The following is an 18,016-nucleotide window of genomic DNA, read 5'->3' on the forward strand; positions in this document are numbered from 1 at the left end:
GTATGCCCCAAAATGTTCTTCAGTCAAGGGCAATCCAGGAAAATACAATTACAAATATAAACAGTCCAGTTTGTATTATGGATACAATAACTTGTTAATGTACTACAATGTTGTAATACACTATTCCATAAATAATATTCTTCCATCAATTTGAAAGGTACCGTACCACAAATAGCCTATTCATAATAGCCAAGGAGGACTACCGTTATTTTGTTACATCTGGTGATATCGCAATGGTACACTGTCACTTTAAATGTATCATGCAAAAATGTAGTCCCCTGTCAGTCGCCCCCCACCCAATCTGTTCAAGTGGTGGTAGACAGAGAGAGTGCGAGAGAAACAGAATCCACTTCATACAGTTGTAGTTGGGAATATTTTACGGCTCAAGAAAAGCACGACGTAACAACAATTTATTTTAAAAAATGGACCAGAAAGACACCGAAATGAATGAAAAGGGACTAGCTTCCTCTACTAGTGGAGTTGTGATCCAAGTAAGGGAAAAGAAGGGACCCCTGAGAGCCGCTATACCCTATATGCCTTTCCCTGTAGCTGTCATCTGCTTGTTTCTCAATACCTTTGTACCAGGGCTGGGTAAGTTTGCTTTAGTTACCTTGGTATTCATTTAATTTTTTTTTTTTTTTTTTTTTTTTGTATTATTACTGTTTAGAAAAGAAAAAAAGATAAAACTTCCAGTCTACTTACATGCACATCCAAATGGTAGTGTTCCATCACTGGATGAAAACTAAAAACATTTCCAGTCTAGAGCTACCAAAATGAAGAGCTACACCCAGTCACTTTCGCTCTTTAGAAGACAAACTGATTTTCACACAATACGGTAACTTAGTATCAAACTAAAATGGCATAAAGTCTATGTATGCAAAATATTAAATCCCGGTTGTTTGTTTATTTATTTTGTGTACGTTACTTGTAGGTTAAACTGCGTCTGCTTCTTTACTAACATAAACATGAACTAGAAGAAATAAATGCTTATATTTACATGTACCCCTCCAAGGAAATGTAAAGCAAATTGCACTTTCTTCCTTTTACTTGTTTAAATGTACGGTACACAGATTATACTGCCTGTGAAGCGTTTTTGTAGAGTAGACTCAGTGGTACTCTTGGTAGTATGTTGCCTGCTGTCTGCTCCTGAGTTCAAACGTTCTGTGGATTAGAGTATATGAATTATGCTGATAGGTGTTTGTTATACGATGGGAAACAGTTTACCCCTGAGTGATTTAAAAAAAAAAACGGTGACCTCTACAGTTCTCATTTAAATTTGAGTTCTAAATGTTTTCTAACCAAATACAGTACAGTATGCCATATCAGATGTAATTATCTAATCTTAGAGGTAGTTGTTATATACTACATTGTAGTTGCGTTATGAACATCGGTGAATTATAAATATCGCTTCTGGTTTTTCTACTATCCTTTAAGAATTAAATTGATACCTGTTAAGCCTTTCCTGTATCTCAATCACAACCGAGAAACGTGTTAATAGTAAAATTGATTTCCTTACGGGTTATTTCTGTGAAACAAATACATTGGCTTTTACATTGGCCAAGCCTTAATTTTTGATTAACAAGCAGAACGTACAAACGTGATCACAACATGTTAACAAGCGACTAATCTTTATTAAAGCTATAATTAAAAATATTTTGTGTTGTACACTTTACTGCAGTTGTTCTGGGGACTGTATGTGCATTAACAAAGAGGAGTCGCTTCTGCTTTGAAATGAAAAAGTACGACCTTCAATTTAAAAGCCCATTTAGTTGTTTCATAGAAACCCCCCATAAATGAAATAAATGTTATTATTAACACGTTTCTCGGTTGTGATTGAGATACAGGAAAGGCTTAACAGGTATGAATTTAATTTTGAAAGGAGAGTAGAAAAGTAGGCAGAAAACACCGAAAATCAGAAGCCCTAATTATAAATGAACAATAACAGCAACATCAGTGTGTCTAAAACAGTGTACATACTGCACCTATACTATGAAAAGAAAATGAGTGAAAAGTATTGCAAAACAAAGCACAGTATTGTAGTAGACTATCTGGCAATTTACAAAACAGCATTCCAAAAATAGCTGTTGTTACCATGTTTTCTCAGTCCATGATAATATATATATATATATATATATATTTCACACCATAAATCTGTGTTAACCCGAGGCAGACATGGTATTTAAAACAACAACAAACAACAAAGTGCACAAAAACATATTTCTTTCAGCTTTTTAAGGGTACAGTAATTATATTAAGGCAGATGCTATTGCCCCCCCCCCCCCCCCCCCCCATTGCAGCAGGCAAAAATTTTATATACACCCATGTGGCAATAGGCACAAATGCTATTGGCACCCATTTCAAAAGACAAGAATGCAGATAAAAAATAATCGTAATAGCAGCTTTTATTTGTATAGCCATTTCTAGAAAAGGGCTAGTACCTTTTGGTGGCTTTTGGAGATGCATGTACCTCAGTTCATCTTAATGTTACTTCAAAAGGCATCTGCATTAAACACCAAATAAAATGTTGTATGTTTTGACATAGTTGTATATTTCTTTATTTTGTAATATTCAAACCTCATGCATTTGTTTTTGTTATTCACCTGCTATCTTTAGATGTCTAGTCCCCCCTTTGATGATAGTGGATTGAATATGTTGGGTGTGGTTCTCAACTGAGCACCTTATTATATCTGTTCCCCATCAGAAGCAGTCCTCCATGTGAATCCATTTTTTTATTATTATCCAGAGTGCCCAATCATTATACCACCCCCTCACATTTACAGTACTGTATTACATAATACATTTGTGATCTGATGTGTTTAATGCATCTGAAAACAAATTAAAATGCAAGGTCCTCTAATGAGGACACTGGTGTCCTGCAGTCTGCATTTGTTCTGATCCTTATATAGAGTTTACAGGCCTACTTTTAAATCTACTGAATTACGTTTGGTGCTCCTATGTAGACTTCACCACTTGCATCTCAAACATGACAGTTCTAAATTGTAAACATTACTAGAACACACCATAGGTGGTAACAGCATTGTCCGTTTTTATAGTGTAGAAAACAATCTGAAAACATGAAAGGTTCATCTAGTAATCTTAACTATCAGTTTCAAACTTTGGAAAGGCCACCACAGTGACGTCAAAAAGTGATAACTCCTCTAGAGGAAAATATACTTTGACTCAAACACAAAATGTATCGTTTTCAATCACTCGACAACACCCACAGTACAGAAATGTTCATTAATGATCAACAAAATTAGAATACGTTAAAAAAAATGATGTAAAGCTGTTACATTCGTATCTCAGAGAAACTGGAGAGGAACAGGAAATTTAAAACAAGGTAAAGGCAATCATCCAAATAAAGCTGAAGCACTAACGGATAATGACATAGAGCGTCTGTACAGCACTGAAACACTACATTTAATAAAACCCAACTGTACTGCTGAACCTCGTCTTCTTTAATATTAGCATCACAAGGGTATCCATGTATTATAAAAAATAATAAATAGGCCTCTTCGGTGAGTTAGAGGAAAACAATTCCATCTCGGATTTTTGTGACAGTTTATAAATTACTCGACCTTCGATCTCATAATGTTTCACGTCACAGAAACCAGAGATGGAATTATTTTCCTGTAACTCACTGAAGCCCATCTATTTAGTCTATATATATATATATATATATATATATATATATATATATATATATATATATATATAGATTAATAGATTTATAGATTTATAGTAAGTTTTTGCTCAAAAGAGCCAACTTCCCATATGAAAGGCATGTGAAAGAAAAGGTTTTTTAAAAATGTACACAAAAGGTTTAAAAAATTAAAAAATCTTATTTTCAGGACATTTTGGGCAAAAGCCCTTCTTCAGCTGTTTAAAAAGAAAAGTAAACACAGTGCAGTAAACTTGTTGTTATTCAAGATTTGTAATTATACAAAAAATCTGTGGATGGTGTCATGGTTATTAGAATAAAATGTTCATTGCCAGAGGTTCCAAAGTTCCCAGTTTGAAGATAAACTCTCGTTCCTTTTGTTTATCTTCAAACTGAGATCTTCTTCTCCTGGCATCCAATCAACATCTTTTGTAAAAATGTCTTCTATTTATTTTGGGTCACTAAGCATTCCGGGTCTAGTAAAACAATTTTGTATACTCTTAGGTAAAAAGTTGCACTTTGATGCCATTATGTACAGTAATCTCTCACGTAAAGGAAAATTGAAAGTTTCAGTGAAACCATGGATATTTAGACGCCGCACAGCGGCAAAAAAAAATCCATTGGTTTGGACGGAGCTTTAGTGAAATGTATTTTGATTTGTCTGTCACCTCAGAAGTTTCTTACAGATTTCACCACAGTAAGTATTTTGTTTATGAACATTTGGGGCGATTTAGTTTGCTGTCAGGTAGCACTTTTGTACTTGAGCTCATTGTGGGAGTAGAATCCCCCGGCAAAAAGCAAAACTCTGCTGAAAAATGAATAATACATATCGTATTTATTTGTAAACAAGACTAAAGCTCTGTTCCCACTTGTATCGGTACGATACTAGTACAGTTTGTTTCAGTATATAATATACCGGTACAAAACCACTTTCTATCCTAACTCACTTCTCAATACCGGTACAGTACCGATACAAGTGCGATATACCTGTCCACGTTCATGTATGTTTAAATCAACAGTGTTCGGGTTCTGAACTCGTTTCCACGACGACTGCTGTCACATCTGTTAGAAATGGATCCGCTGTTATGTAATACAGCATGTTTTGCCATCCTGTCCATGTACAATATTTTGTTTTGGTGTTCAATCATTATTAAGAGACGAGCAGAACGCGAAAGAATGAGATGAACAAAAAGGCGAAAACAATTAGCCGTCTTTAAAAGCATGAGGTTGCAAAGACAACAGGCTTGCATCACGGCTTTGGGAATGCATGTTTTGTCTTGTTCTTTTGCTTTTTGATATTCCCTCACAAGGGATTTTATTTTAGAGCGGCACTGCTCTGCAGTACGCTTTACCTCATAGTCATCATAACTAATTTTGTGGAGATTATTTTGTCACTTATTTTGGCATTTTTTGCTGTAGCCATGATAAAGGTACTGCAGCTCACCGTAAAATGTAAAGCTGTTTAACACTAGAAGCGCAGAGATTTCGGACTACATACAACCACCGCACCCGCAAAATGTGCAGCTCCATTTTAAAACGGTTATGTTATGAAAATGAAAAACAAACAATCGGATACAAATTAATATTTTTATTTGTGAACATCATACACAACATTTTCAGAGAAGAAACACAGTATTTACATTGAAAATTAAACTTTTTTCTTATTTTTTTCAAAAAGAGCACATATACATAAATATGAAAAACTGTAATAAAATAAACTTTACACAATAAACTACTGTGTAAACAGGTGTAGAAAGCTGTATGAACATATAAAATTATAAAATATAAATAACTAGTTATAAAAATAGCATAAAAGAAAAATATAACATAATTTATGCAACTTGAAAGCTCTTTGCCTGAAACAGAGTTCAAAGTCTGTTCAGAGTTCTATTACAGCTTTCTAAGTACAATCTATGTAGAAAACACATCTTTCAACTGTACCAGTGCATTTGCCACAGACTTGCCTTTTCACAATGGGTGCAGACATAAAAAGTTCTGTTTTTATTGCATTTAGCAACCTGGCATTGTCTTTTATTCCATGTGCCAGTGAGCGCAGCGTGGCTGAAGGTTGAGGGGCATTTGCCAGCCGGCTTTCGTGTCTCTTAATGTTTCAAAATGTTTCTGCCATAGCTCCAGGGCTAGCTGCAAAATGAAGTCCCTCTGAGTGATTGTGTTGCCGGTGCACTCCTTGTACAAAACCACAGCGTTGATGGCTGCTAGGTCCAAAACATTATAAAAAACAGCCACAGGCCACCTGCAATTACCACCTTTGACAGAATACAGCCATTTGATCCAGTATATCCACACCGTACTTAGTTGCGTTGTAAAATGCAACAGTCTCTGGCTTTTGTTTAGCATCAATCCCGATGGTCACTGATCTGTGCAGAGAGCTTAGAATACGCACATGTTTTATTTTTTCACACTCAGGTTGGCACAGTCATTCTGCCTGAGAAATTGAGTGTAAGTAATAATAATACATGATGTGTAAAATGACTTTCATCAGTGTTTCAAGCACTCAACAGGATTATAGTACTTTATTTCACAATGACTTACAAAGACCAGACTAAATTGTTGGCTATATTGTATTGATTTCAATACGCCGCATAAACTGGTGGTTGAAGAAGCAAGTGCTCTACACCTGCTCACTGCTAACCACTTTGCACATTCCCCTTCCAACTTTTAGTTCAACTGTATTTTTTTTTTAAAATCATGCAAGCATCTACTAATCATTTTGAAAACATTCTCAGAGTCTGGAATAAATGTGCAGTACTATGTGCACGCTATCGTCGGTGTACAAAAGGCAATGTATCATCGTAGACAAAGAATTTCATTTCTTACCTTCAATTTATTGTTGTTATTATTAATTAGTTGTTTAACAGACACTTTTATCCAAAGCCACTAACAGAGACTAAGGGGTGAACTATGCACCAACAACTGCTGCAGAGTCACTTACAATAGGACCTCGGTTTTATGTCAAATCCAAATTTATATGCCTTAATTCCCTGTGCATATTCTTCTTGGCTGATAGTTTAAAACATATTGTGAAAACAAGGCACAGCTGCCGGAAATGTTTACAGGTCAATTGTAGAGCTTTTTAGCATGAGAAGGTGATTTACCCTTAGTCGTACAATGTTTTAGACGTGCGCTTCCTATAATGTGTAGAATGTGTGTGGCATGTACATGCTACGCCACATAAATAATGACTGAGGAGACAGAGTGATGACTTTGTAAGCTGCGTGGAAACCTGGCCATTGATGTCATCAGTAATGTAATGTGTCCTTTTACAAGCATGCAGCATCTGCTGAATCACATGTTGGTACACCTCCAAGGCCAAGGAAATGACAAATATGTAGTGTATGTATCTCAGCACTCAGAATAAACTCAGCTGTTTGACCTGGTAGAATAACGTGCCCTTAGAGACCAATTTTCTCATTAGCATGTTATTAACCTGATTCATAAATCTGTATTGTGCCGTTAATTGAACCTTACCGGTATCATAATTAACATGTGCGTCAGACCAGGCAGAGAATGAGATGTGTCTTAACGATATAATTTCCTAGCATAATTTCTGCATTTAAGACATGTATTTAAGCCAATAGAAATAATAAAAAGTCTGTTTAATTATCCAATAATTACGTAATTTAAGTATTTTGTTATTTGTAACAGATACATTAAATTGCATTGTTACTCATCTGAACAGTACAGGCTACTTACAGGTTGGGAAACGTGAATCATGTATACCAGAAGAGTGAGAAGACCCAGCAGATTTGAGCTGCGACTTGCTCTGTATTACTCTGATGATGTGATTTGTAGCAGGTATCGATTTAACAGGAGCACAATTATTCACCTTTTTGGAGAACTAACATGCACTGAAGTCGAACTGCTAGAAACAAGGCTGTCCCCGTATTAATGTGTATTATTAACTCAGTACATGATAAGGATTCTGATATTGGTGAGTTTTGCAGGTAAAAAAAAAAAGTTTTGTTACTACAGTATTTATTATTATTATTATTATTATTATTATTATTATTATTATTATTATTATTATTATTATTATTATTATTTCTTAGCAGACACCCTTACCCAGGGCGACTTACAGTTGTATACAAAAAATACATATCAATGACCTGGGGGTTTGCTTTGCTACAATGGGACATAATTGTGTCTCCACAGAGCTCTAGAATGTTCTTTGGCCCAGAGCCGAATCAGTTGCTACTGCAGGTGTTTAGTAACACCAGAAGTGAGAGAATCATGAGCTCAGCTTGCAGAATGGAAGAGACTCCATTGCAAGGAGAAAAGGGATCGACACATTGCAAGAGCAAGGGATGGGAGGTGGGGCAGATCATGCATGCTTGGGATTGGTGGGTGATGTGCTGGGGGTGTGGATTGGACAAGGGCATATAGGTAGGGATCTACCTAAATCGCGATTTCGCGAATTTCACGGAAATCATGAAATTGAGGGGTCACCACGAAATTCACCTCTTAGGGACCAATGCATACAAACAAGTATGGAGAGGAAACAAAAAAAGAAAACTTGTTTAAATGAACTACTGCACAACACAAGTGACGCAAACTACGTATCTTCCTTCTGCAGATAGCCTTTTTTTATTCCTTCGCCGTCCCCTGTGCATTGCACTTAAGCAAAAAACAAACAAACAAAAAATGTCCACAAGTAACATTTACAAAATAAATTCTCCAAAGCAGTTAATGTTCTTGTTTACTATTCAAATGACAAAGTTTTAATCAGCCTATCAGTGCATCTTTACTGCTTTTATGTGACCTGTACGGACTGTGCAGGAGGGGGCGGGACAAAGTTGATGCTGCATTGTTTTGATTTAGGTTGCTAAAATCTAGTTTTCAGCATTGGAGGGAAAATAGGAGAAATGGACGACAAAAAAAGCAAAGTATATTTCGGCTGATGATCGTTTTAAGATATTTCCCAAAGAAACTACATGCGGACTGAGGTAATTGTTTTCCATATCTTAATGTGTATTTGGAGAAAATACGATCGATCACTATTTAGCTTCAGAATCACACATTAAACAAAAGGCTACTTCAGAGGCTCTTGAACAGAACGTAAAATAAACAGCTTTCAGAAATCAAACTGGAAAGTCAGCACAGACAAGAAGTATTCCTGTCTGCAAGTTAAATCAGTACTAAAACGATCCAGCACAGCCACCTCGCTTCAACCTGCTGCTTACAGTTGGAATTTTAGACCCGAATAGCCACGTCTTCTTTGTTTTGACTCGGTACTAACAAAATACATTATTGGATGGGACAAATAACATGACAACGAACGTGCTGCATACATTGACTTTATTAAAGTATGCCAGATGCCCTTGTATAACCAAGTTTTTGGGCTGTTTCTAATCGATTTCCACATCTGTATAACTTGGCAAAGCTTTGCCTTAACTTCCAACCAATTCAGTTGATGCAGACGTGCAGTCTCAATGTATGGACAAGTCAACTGCAGGGGGATGCTGCATACTCGCCTTTAACAAATGCCAGCACTCTGTTTTAGTAAGGAAGCAAGTACCACTATTTTTAGGCTTTATAGTGTTCTGAAATACTGTCTATTTAGGTTTATTTAATGTTTAAACATGTCCGCGAAATCCTAATTTTATTCCGCAACATACCCGTGAAAAATACGTAAATTTAAGTAGACCCCTACATATAGGGGAGTGAGGGTATTGGGAGATCAGGGATTAGAGAGCTAGTGTGATTTGACTTGTGGCAATGTGCCCTGCCCTTGTGTGCGTTTCTGTGTTGTATGTTGCTTGTTGTGTGTAAATGTTGGTGTATTGTAGTTGGTACACAGGATATAAATGGGTGTGTGCAGCGCAAGGATTTAAATTGTATAATTATATTTAGGCACGGGATTGCACTTCACGTGCATTTAAAGTATGTAACAATATGTGAGCACAGGGTTGCACGTAATGAATTCACGTGCTGGGATTCAAGTGAATAATTAATTAGTAATGGAATCCCAGCACAACAGTATATATAGAGACACGTGGGTTGGGTGTTCGAGAGTGGAGAACGGGTGAGAAAGAGAAGGAGAAACGTTAAAGTGAAAAATCTGTAAGTGTTTGTACTCACCGTGTTTGTTTGTCTCTCCATGCACCGTTTGTTAAGTGTTTAGTACGTTTTATTTGTCTATTTTATTTTGTCGTAGAGTGCCGTGTCTTGTTTTGTTTATTAAATGCTGAGAACAACCAAGTGCTCAGCTTCACCAACCTCGCTGTCTCTGTCTGTCTGTTTCTTCCGGGCCTGCACGTTTTCACCACTTTGCCACAGACTGCATCTTAGTGGCACACGGTCGATAGTGTGTTTTACTTTTGTTTTACAGTCTGTGTAACACTACGTTACTCAGCTGTTACTATACTACTCGTTTTAAAGCAGCACGCTTTACTTGCTGAGTATAGAATCACTGCCTGCAATAAACTGTTGAATTCGAGAACATGCAATACCTGTGTGAGCCTGCTTCATTTCCCACCCACCGCTACATTGATGTTCAGAAGTGGGATAATGGAACAAACATTGAAGGAAGAGGCTGCAAGCGGAGATGGAGACGATTCTGCCGCCAGGATGGGTCAAGATACCGGAATGGAGCAGTCGTAATGGGCTGGACTGGACTGGATATTCGCGCTGGGGTTCTTCAGTGCCAATGGAAGGAGCCAGCTACAGGGGAGGTGAGGTGGCAGGTGGTGGTCCCCCAGACAATGCGGGAAGACGTGCTGAAGGCCCACCACGGCACCCCTGGCACCAGGCACTTTGGGTTCACTTAAATCCTGCGGCGGGTTCGACAGGGCTTCTACTGTGGACAGTGCAGATGAGACGTGGAATACTATTGCCACCGCTGCGACAGCTGCACTGCTCGCAAAGGACCCACGGATCAGTCACATGCCCCCCTCCGTTTCCTGTCGGCAGCCCCATGGAGCGGGTTGGGGTCGACATCTTAGGCCTCAGACAAGGGGAACCGATTCATCCTGGTTGCCCTTGACCACTTTACGAAGTGGCCTGACGCCTATGTGCTGCCCGACCAGGAAGCGGAGACAGTGGCTGAAGCATTGCTGGAGGGGTTCTTCAGCCGAATCAGGGTCCCCCTGGACCTAAACAGTGACCAGGGGTGGAACTTTGAGTCCAGGGGAGGTGGTCTACATGATCCAGCTACCACCCAGAAGACGGCAGATGGTGCTCCATCGTGATCGGCTTGTCCCCAGCCAGGGACGAGACCCAGTGCAGCCAGGCCCGGCAGCACCTGCTTCCCCCTTGCCTGACAGTCGTCCTCCACCACACCAATCCTGGACTCTCCTTACCAGGGAGTCCCCATTCGCTTGGACCCGACAAGGAACACCAGTGCAGACCCCTATGTCGCTTTCGGGAGTTTGTTGAGTCCTCGGGGACAAGGGACCTTAAGGGGGAGCTGTGTAACAACCCGGGGGTCTGCTTTGCTACAACGAGACATAATTGTGTGTTCTTGAATGGCTCAGAGCCAAGTTAGTTGCTACTGCAAGTGTTCAGTGACGCCGGAAGTGAGAGAATTTCCACCAGTCATGAGCTCAGCATACAAAACGGAAGAGACCCCATTGCAAAGAGAAAAGGGATCGACACTGCAAGAATAAGGGATGGGAGGTGGGGCAGATCGTGCATGCTTGTGATTGGTGGGTGATATGCTGGGTATGTGGATTGGACAAGGGCATATAGTGGGGTGAGGGCATTGGCATGAGGGAGATCAGGGTTTAGAGAGCTAGTGCATACTCTGTGTGATTTGACTGCATCTTAGTTGGAGAGGCACATGGCCGACTGTGTTTTACTTTTGTTTTACAGTTACTCAGCTGTTGCTGTACTACTCGCTTTAAAGCAGCATGCTTTACTTACTGAGTAGAGAATCAGTAGTGTATTCATCAATGCCGTGCGCAGAAAGCTAGTAGGCTACTTAGCTTTATATATTTTTCATAGCATTCCATCTACCGATAGAGGCAGCTCAAGTCATTTTTTTTTTTTTGCATCACCATATAGAATGAAATAATTTTGCTTCATAAAGTCGAATGAAACCAGCTGAATAATGTTGCGTTAATGTATTGAATTACATACCGCTGTGTAGTTTTCCATATACTGCACGAAAAACTGACAAAAATTGAAAAAATTAACATTTTGAAATCTAACATGAAATACTGTACTACTAGTATGGCTTCCGGTAGACTTTTACGATATCATTTTGTAGTTTCTTTGTAGTTTGATACATGATGTTAAATAAAAGATGTAAATTATGTTCCTATGGATTTATTTTTTAATTGTCTCAATGCTAATATTCTAGGTGATTCAAAACTTGGCCATAGCTGTATATTGAAAAATACATATTCGTATTAAACAGGATTGTTAGTTAGTTCAATAAGTTGTATTTAGTAACTACAAATAAATTGCAAGAAATATTTAGCGTTTTCTAATCCAATTTCGCTATGAAACCAAGTAATATTGTGTGACGGGCAGGATTTTTCAATCTAGCTGTATTTATTTATTTTAGATTAAAATAAGCTTTTTGTATGGTAAGGTGTACTGTATGAGAAACAGATTTGATATGTTATTGTATGTATTGTATTTGAATGAATTGTGCAGGTGTTTGTAAACTGAGGGTCTACAGTAACAAATAAAAGCATAACACTTTTTAACAATTATATTTTAATGTAACTGTGCGGTGCTGTCTTTTTTTCCATTTGTCATTTGTCATGAGAAAAATAACCGGAGCTTGCTGACGCTCTTGTGCCTTCTTGTGCTGCAAAGGAAACGTGTGCTAACATCAGAGGATCCTTTTTTTGTCAACCAAAAGTAAAATATCATGAACTGTGACAATACATTACTGGTGGTTACAGTGCTTTTTCAGGAAGGCATGTGCATATAAGCTATATAAAGCTATATTTTTTATCAAAAAGCGTACACTGCACCTACCCTAACCTCTCACTCACGTCCAGCACCTGAGTGCGCAATTATTATTATTTTTAAAACTAATATCTCAATATTTTTGACAACCTGCCTGTCTCCAGACATGTTCCGTAGCCACAACGTGACGGAGTAAACAGACGGTGTATTCCATTGACGCCTTAAGTAGAGGACATGGCTTATTTGTCAGTTGGTTAGGTAAAGTCCTTCGGTAACAATCCGTGACGGTAAATCACACCTAAACCCATTACTGGCCGATAAAATAACCAGGCAGTAGTTTTATAAATCGCATTTTAAATACTGCCCAGAATTTTTTTAATGGCTGGAAATTGCCACCATCTTTTATGAATGTGGCCCAATGTGTCTTAAATCTCAACTCTGCTGATTTTCTATGGGGACTTCCGATACAAGAGCACGGGATAAATGTTTCTGTTGAGAGTCCATGGAGCAGTGTCAGATTGAGCTGATTTGAGTTGTTTTTATTGATGTTTAAAAATATAAAACAATCTTGTGAAGTCTGTTAAATTGACACATAACCTGTGTTGATGATGTCATACTGTAATTGACAAAAAATGCTCTTTTCTGAACGCAGTACCAGTAGCACATGCACAGAAAGCAGAGATTACAGTTTCGCAACGGAGAATTATAAAATCTGGATTTATTGGATTTATTGGTATTAGACATCAGTTTTTATATATTTGTAGTTTTTTTTAACATTTATTCGAATTTCACTTAGATTGTTTACTATTGTAACTTCTCTGAATATGTATTAAAAAAATTAATTAATAAAACAAAGATCTTTATTAATTGATTACAATATTAATTGATTATTGATTGTTTTGCAAGATTTATTTAATTAAACTGTATTGAAGAAGTTTTTTATATAATTAAATAAGAGAATTGTGAATTTAGGAATCAATCAAGTTAATAATTGAATCTATTCCCCATAATATTTAATTATGGTAATATTAATAGAGACTGCAGTAGCCTAAGTACATTTGCATTAGTACAGCAAAATACAGTGGTAGCCAAAACCATCTATACATTTTTTAAAAAATATTGCGTGATACTCTTTGCGATACCTGACTAGAAACTGGTTAGTTATGACTACTGAAGTAGTGTTTCACCAGCGGGTGTCACGTACTAAAGCTCATACCAAAAGCACAACGCTTACATTGAGTTAAAGTCATTTTTTTACTGTACTGTACGATTGCGGTAACAGCTCAAATATGCCAAAGCCTACAGTATATCAAGCAGTTAAGCAATGTTTTTGCTGAAGAGATGGATAAATGCAGTGTACTCCAGCCCAAATTAACATACAGTGCCTATAGTAAGTGTTCACCCCCCTTTTCATAGTTTGTTGTGTTACATTTAAATGGGATTTTTTTTCCTTTGATTTACACAACCTACTCAACACTTTGAAGATGCAAGAGAATTTTTATTGTGAAACAATTCATGAAAAATAAAAAAAAAACTGAAATGTCTTGGTTAGATAACTATTCACCCCCGAGTCAACACTTGGTAGAACTTGGTAGCAGCAATTTCAGCTGTGAGTCTTTTGGGGTAAGTCTCTACCAGGTTTGCACATCTGGATCATTCAATATTCGCCCATTCTTCTTGGCAAAATTGTTCAAGCTCTGTCAAGTTGGATGGGGATCGTTGGTGGACAGCAATCTTCAAGCCTTGCCACAGATTCTCAATCGGATTCAAGTCCGGGCTTTGACTGGGCCACTCTTGGACATTCACTTTCTTGTTTTTAAGCCACTCCAGTGTATCTTTGGCTGTGTGCTTGGGGTCATTGTCCTGCTGAAAGGTGAATCTCCATCCCAGTCTTAGGTCTTTTGCAGACTGAAGCAGGTTTTCCTCAAGGATTTGCCTGTATTTAGCTCCATCCATTTTGCCCTCTACCCTGACAAGCTTCCCTGTCCCTGCCGATGAAAAGCATCCCCATAGCATGATGCTGCCACCACCATGTTTCACAGTAGGGATGGTGTTACCTGGGTGATGTGCTGTGTTGTCTCCCACATGCCGTTTTGCAAATTCCAAGTGGGATTTTACATGGGCTTTTTTCAGAAATGGCTTCCTTCTTGCCATTCTTCCACACAGGCCAGATTTGTGGAGTACCTGAGCTATTGTTGACACATGGACAGTTTCTTCCATCTCAGCGATGGAATGCTGTAGGTCTTTCAGAGTTCTCATTGGCCTCTTGCTGGCTTCTCTGACCAATGCCCTTCTTACCCGGCTGCTCAACTCCACTTCTTAACCCTTTGCGGTCCATTTATTCAGCACGTCTCAGGCGCGTCAGGTCCAATTTATTTCCACATGCGCAGTTTAAAAGTATTTTTTTCTCAGTAAAACAGGTTTAAAAGGCACTGCATATCAACAGGACACTCAATACTGCATCTCCAGCCCCGCCCCACCCCTTGTTCACTGTGTTTTTCACATACCTCTTCATAGTCGTGCATACCGATAAATCATCTCCTGATCACTCGTTTTATCACCAAACTCCTCAATAATGTGATCCAAGTCATTATTTTATTACTACAACATCTCAAAAAGCTCTGCAAATGTCCATGATATTCTTTGAGCGCTGGATGCAGAAGCAGTTATCTTGTTTGTTTATGGACGTGTTATCTCTGTGGTGCCAGGGCTATGTGTATTGCTTAGACCCTTTTTTTTTGGCTTATCTCGGTATCTATCGGTATCACTCGGCCATTGAATGGTTTTTCTGGAAAAAAAACGACCAGAGACCTGTGTTTTACGTCTTTTTGATGATGTCGGACAGGGTCCGACATTGGACTGAAAAGGGAAAGTTGTAATGTCGGACCTGGTCCGACATAGGACCACAAAGGGTTAATGATCGACTTGACTGTGCTCCAAGGGATATTCAATGCCTTTTGAAATCTTTTTATACCCCTCCCCTAATCTGTGCCTTTCCACAACTTTATCCTGGAGTTGTTTTGAAAGCTCCTTGGTCTTCATGGTAGTATCTTTGCTTTGAATGCACTACCCAACTGTGGGACCTTACAGAGACAGGTGTATTTAATCTGAAATAATGTGAGACACTTTTATTGCACATAGATGGACTCCATTTAACTTATTGTGTGAATTCTGAAGGCAGTTGGTTGCATCTGAGCTTATTTAGGAGTGTCATAGCAAAGGAGGTGAATAAGGTGATAAGGACGTCTGCTAAGAAGTAAATAATAATAATAATAATAATAATAATAATAATAATAATAGATGCTGAGTCAGTGGGTGCTCTATAGCTACAACATGCACAGGAAAAAATAGGGGATGAGGAGCATATGCCAGGAATTTTTACATAAGTTGAACAATAATCTATTTAGCTAAACATTGCCTAATAGTAAAAGAAACAAAAAAAAGTGTTAAAAGTGTATGCACACCAAAAGTAAGCAGAGCAAATAAATAAATATCTGGCTTCTCATTTGATGTTTCATTTTTTGTGTGTATTTATGCAACCTGTAGTAATTGTAAATACACATTTATCATTTATTTTCACTTACCGTGCAGCTTTGTACACATTTAAGGCAGAGAAGTAATGAATAGGTTTCATGTCAACAATGCATTTCCCAAGAGTGACACAAGTCGATAATGTACAGTAAGAATTACAATTCAGGACTACTAGTGAGTACAGTAATAATTATATGTTATTGTGGCAGGATGGCTTGTTGGTGATGACACAGACCAGGAAGAGACAGACAAGTACTGCGGGTTGAAGCGCTGAGCATGTACAGTGGTTTGCAGAAGTATTCACCCCCCTGCAAAGTTTTCACATTTTGTTGGCACCTGAGCGTACTCCACAACGCTTCCAAATTAGACTTTACATGTAGAATCTACACAAACTACTGAACATTGATAAAGTTAAAAAATGCATATAGAATATAAATAAGTACGATTTACAGAGAAAAACAGATTAATCTCAGTTGCATGAGTATTCAACCCCTTTGCTACTGCAGCCCTAAATCAGCTCAGGTGTAAATGATTTGTTTGAAAGGTCACAAAATTAGTGAAATGGTTTCAGCCTGCGTGTATTTAAAGTGGTTCAATTTGTAGATAATTTCACTCAGGTATATAAAGACTTTCAAGCTGCAACTCACATAGTGATCCAACCAAGCAACCATGAAGACCAGTGCAGTCATTCTTGTTTATTGTATCCTGCACTTTATCTAATCTCTTCTTTTTTTTCACTGTTACTTGTTTAAGTTTAGCTGTTTTTCAAGGTCTGTTTTAATGTTTGTTGTTTTGTGTGTTCAATCTCCATTTTTTCCTGATCCTCCTGATTTTTTCCAAACAACTGTTCACCATTCAACTCTGCACTACTGGACAGGCTCATCATTTTCAACATCCTCAATTTTTTTCAACTTTCTACAGTCACCATCATTACTGGACTCTTTGCTGGACTTCCTTTTTTTGTTTGGATTTTTGCTACTTTAATTTGATACTTTCTTTCCTGTATTTTTTGGTTTTGTTCTTTTTGTTACTTTCTTTGGTTTTCAGTTACAGTGCTGCTCTGCTGGACTTGTTAGGCCTAACTTTCATGCACCATCCAATCAGACTGTTGTTGTTTTGTTATTGTTGTTGTTGTTATTGTCTGTGCTCATTTCATTCACTTTTATCTTTCTCTGTCTGTGCATTGATTTTGTGTTTGTGTGTGTTGGTTTATTTGAGGCCCACCAGACTCTACACCCATTTCTCATTTGTGTTACTTTTTGGCCTTCTGTTTTCCATTTACCAACTTACCTGTACCATCTTTATACTTACCTGTTTTGTCCAACTTTTTGTTTTTGTTTATATTTCATTTGTTGACATTATTGTTCACAACAATAAACCGGTTGTTTGTGAAATTGACACCTCTGACGTCCCTGCTTTTGCTGTCTGTCAGTCTTGCTGACTTATTTAGTTAGGGAGGAAAGTGCAACTGCTTCTCAGTTGTGCAGAGTGATCGTTACAAGAGGATGGGACACATTTATAAACAATCACAATAAATTCTCCCTACACGAACATATTGGTTTAACCCAAGGTCTGCACTCATAGGCATATATTTATTTATTACTCGCAAAAATATCTGAAGGAAGAGAGAGTATCCGACCATTATTAAAAATGAAATATTGGGTTTTAGAATTAAAAATTAGGCCGTGGGTCCATGAACAATTTCAAGTTCAATTCCCACCAAAATCTTTTATTTTTAAATTAGTTAGATTAAGCAGTAGTAAATATATCAAAAAGTGGCACTTCAAAACCACACAAGCCTGATTTTACTTTAGTGAAAACGTTGGCTACAATTACTTTTTTCATTATAAATGTGTAATTTAGTTGTTCTTTGCTGATATTAATGTTCAGCTTTCATATCGAAAGTAGTTTATATGTGTGTACTTACTAATATTAAACTCACAT

At 37.8% G+C, this 18,016-nt stretch overlaps 1 protein-coding gene across 1 annotated transcript in view; it reads left to right on the top strand.

The window, feature by feature from the left end:
• The first annotated feature begins 296 nt into the window (after window positions 1-296).
• Window positions 297-18,016, top strand: part of LOC117410648 (protein stum homolog) — a 34,416-nt gene continuing 16,696 nt past the window's right edge. Inside the window, exon 1 of the mRNA XM_034017357.3 lies at window positions 297-591. Coding sequence (XP_033873248.2) covers window positions 423-591 — 169 coding nt within the window. The 5' untranslated portion in view covers window positions 297-422. The remainder of the gene's footprint in view (window positions 592-18,016) is intronic.

Source organism: Acipenser ruthenus, chromosome 6, assembly GCF_902713425.1.
Source record: "Acipenser ruthenus chromosome 6, fAciRut3.2 maternal haplotype, whole genome shotgun sequence".
NCBI classification, from domain to species: domain Eukaryota; kingdom Metazoa; phylum Chordata; class Actinopteri; order Acipenseriformes; family Acipenseridae; genus Acipenser; species Acipenser ruthenus.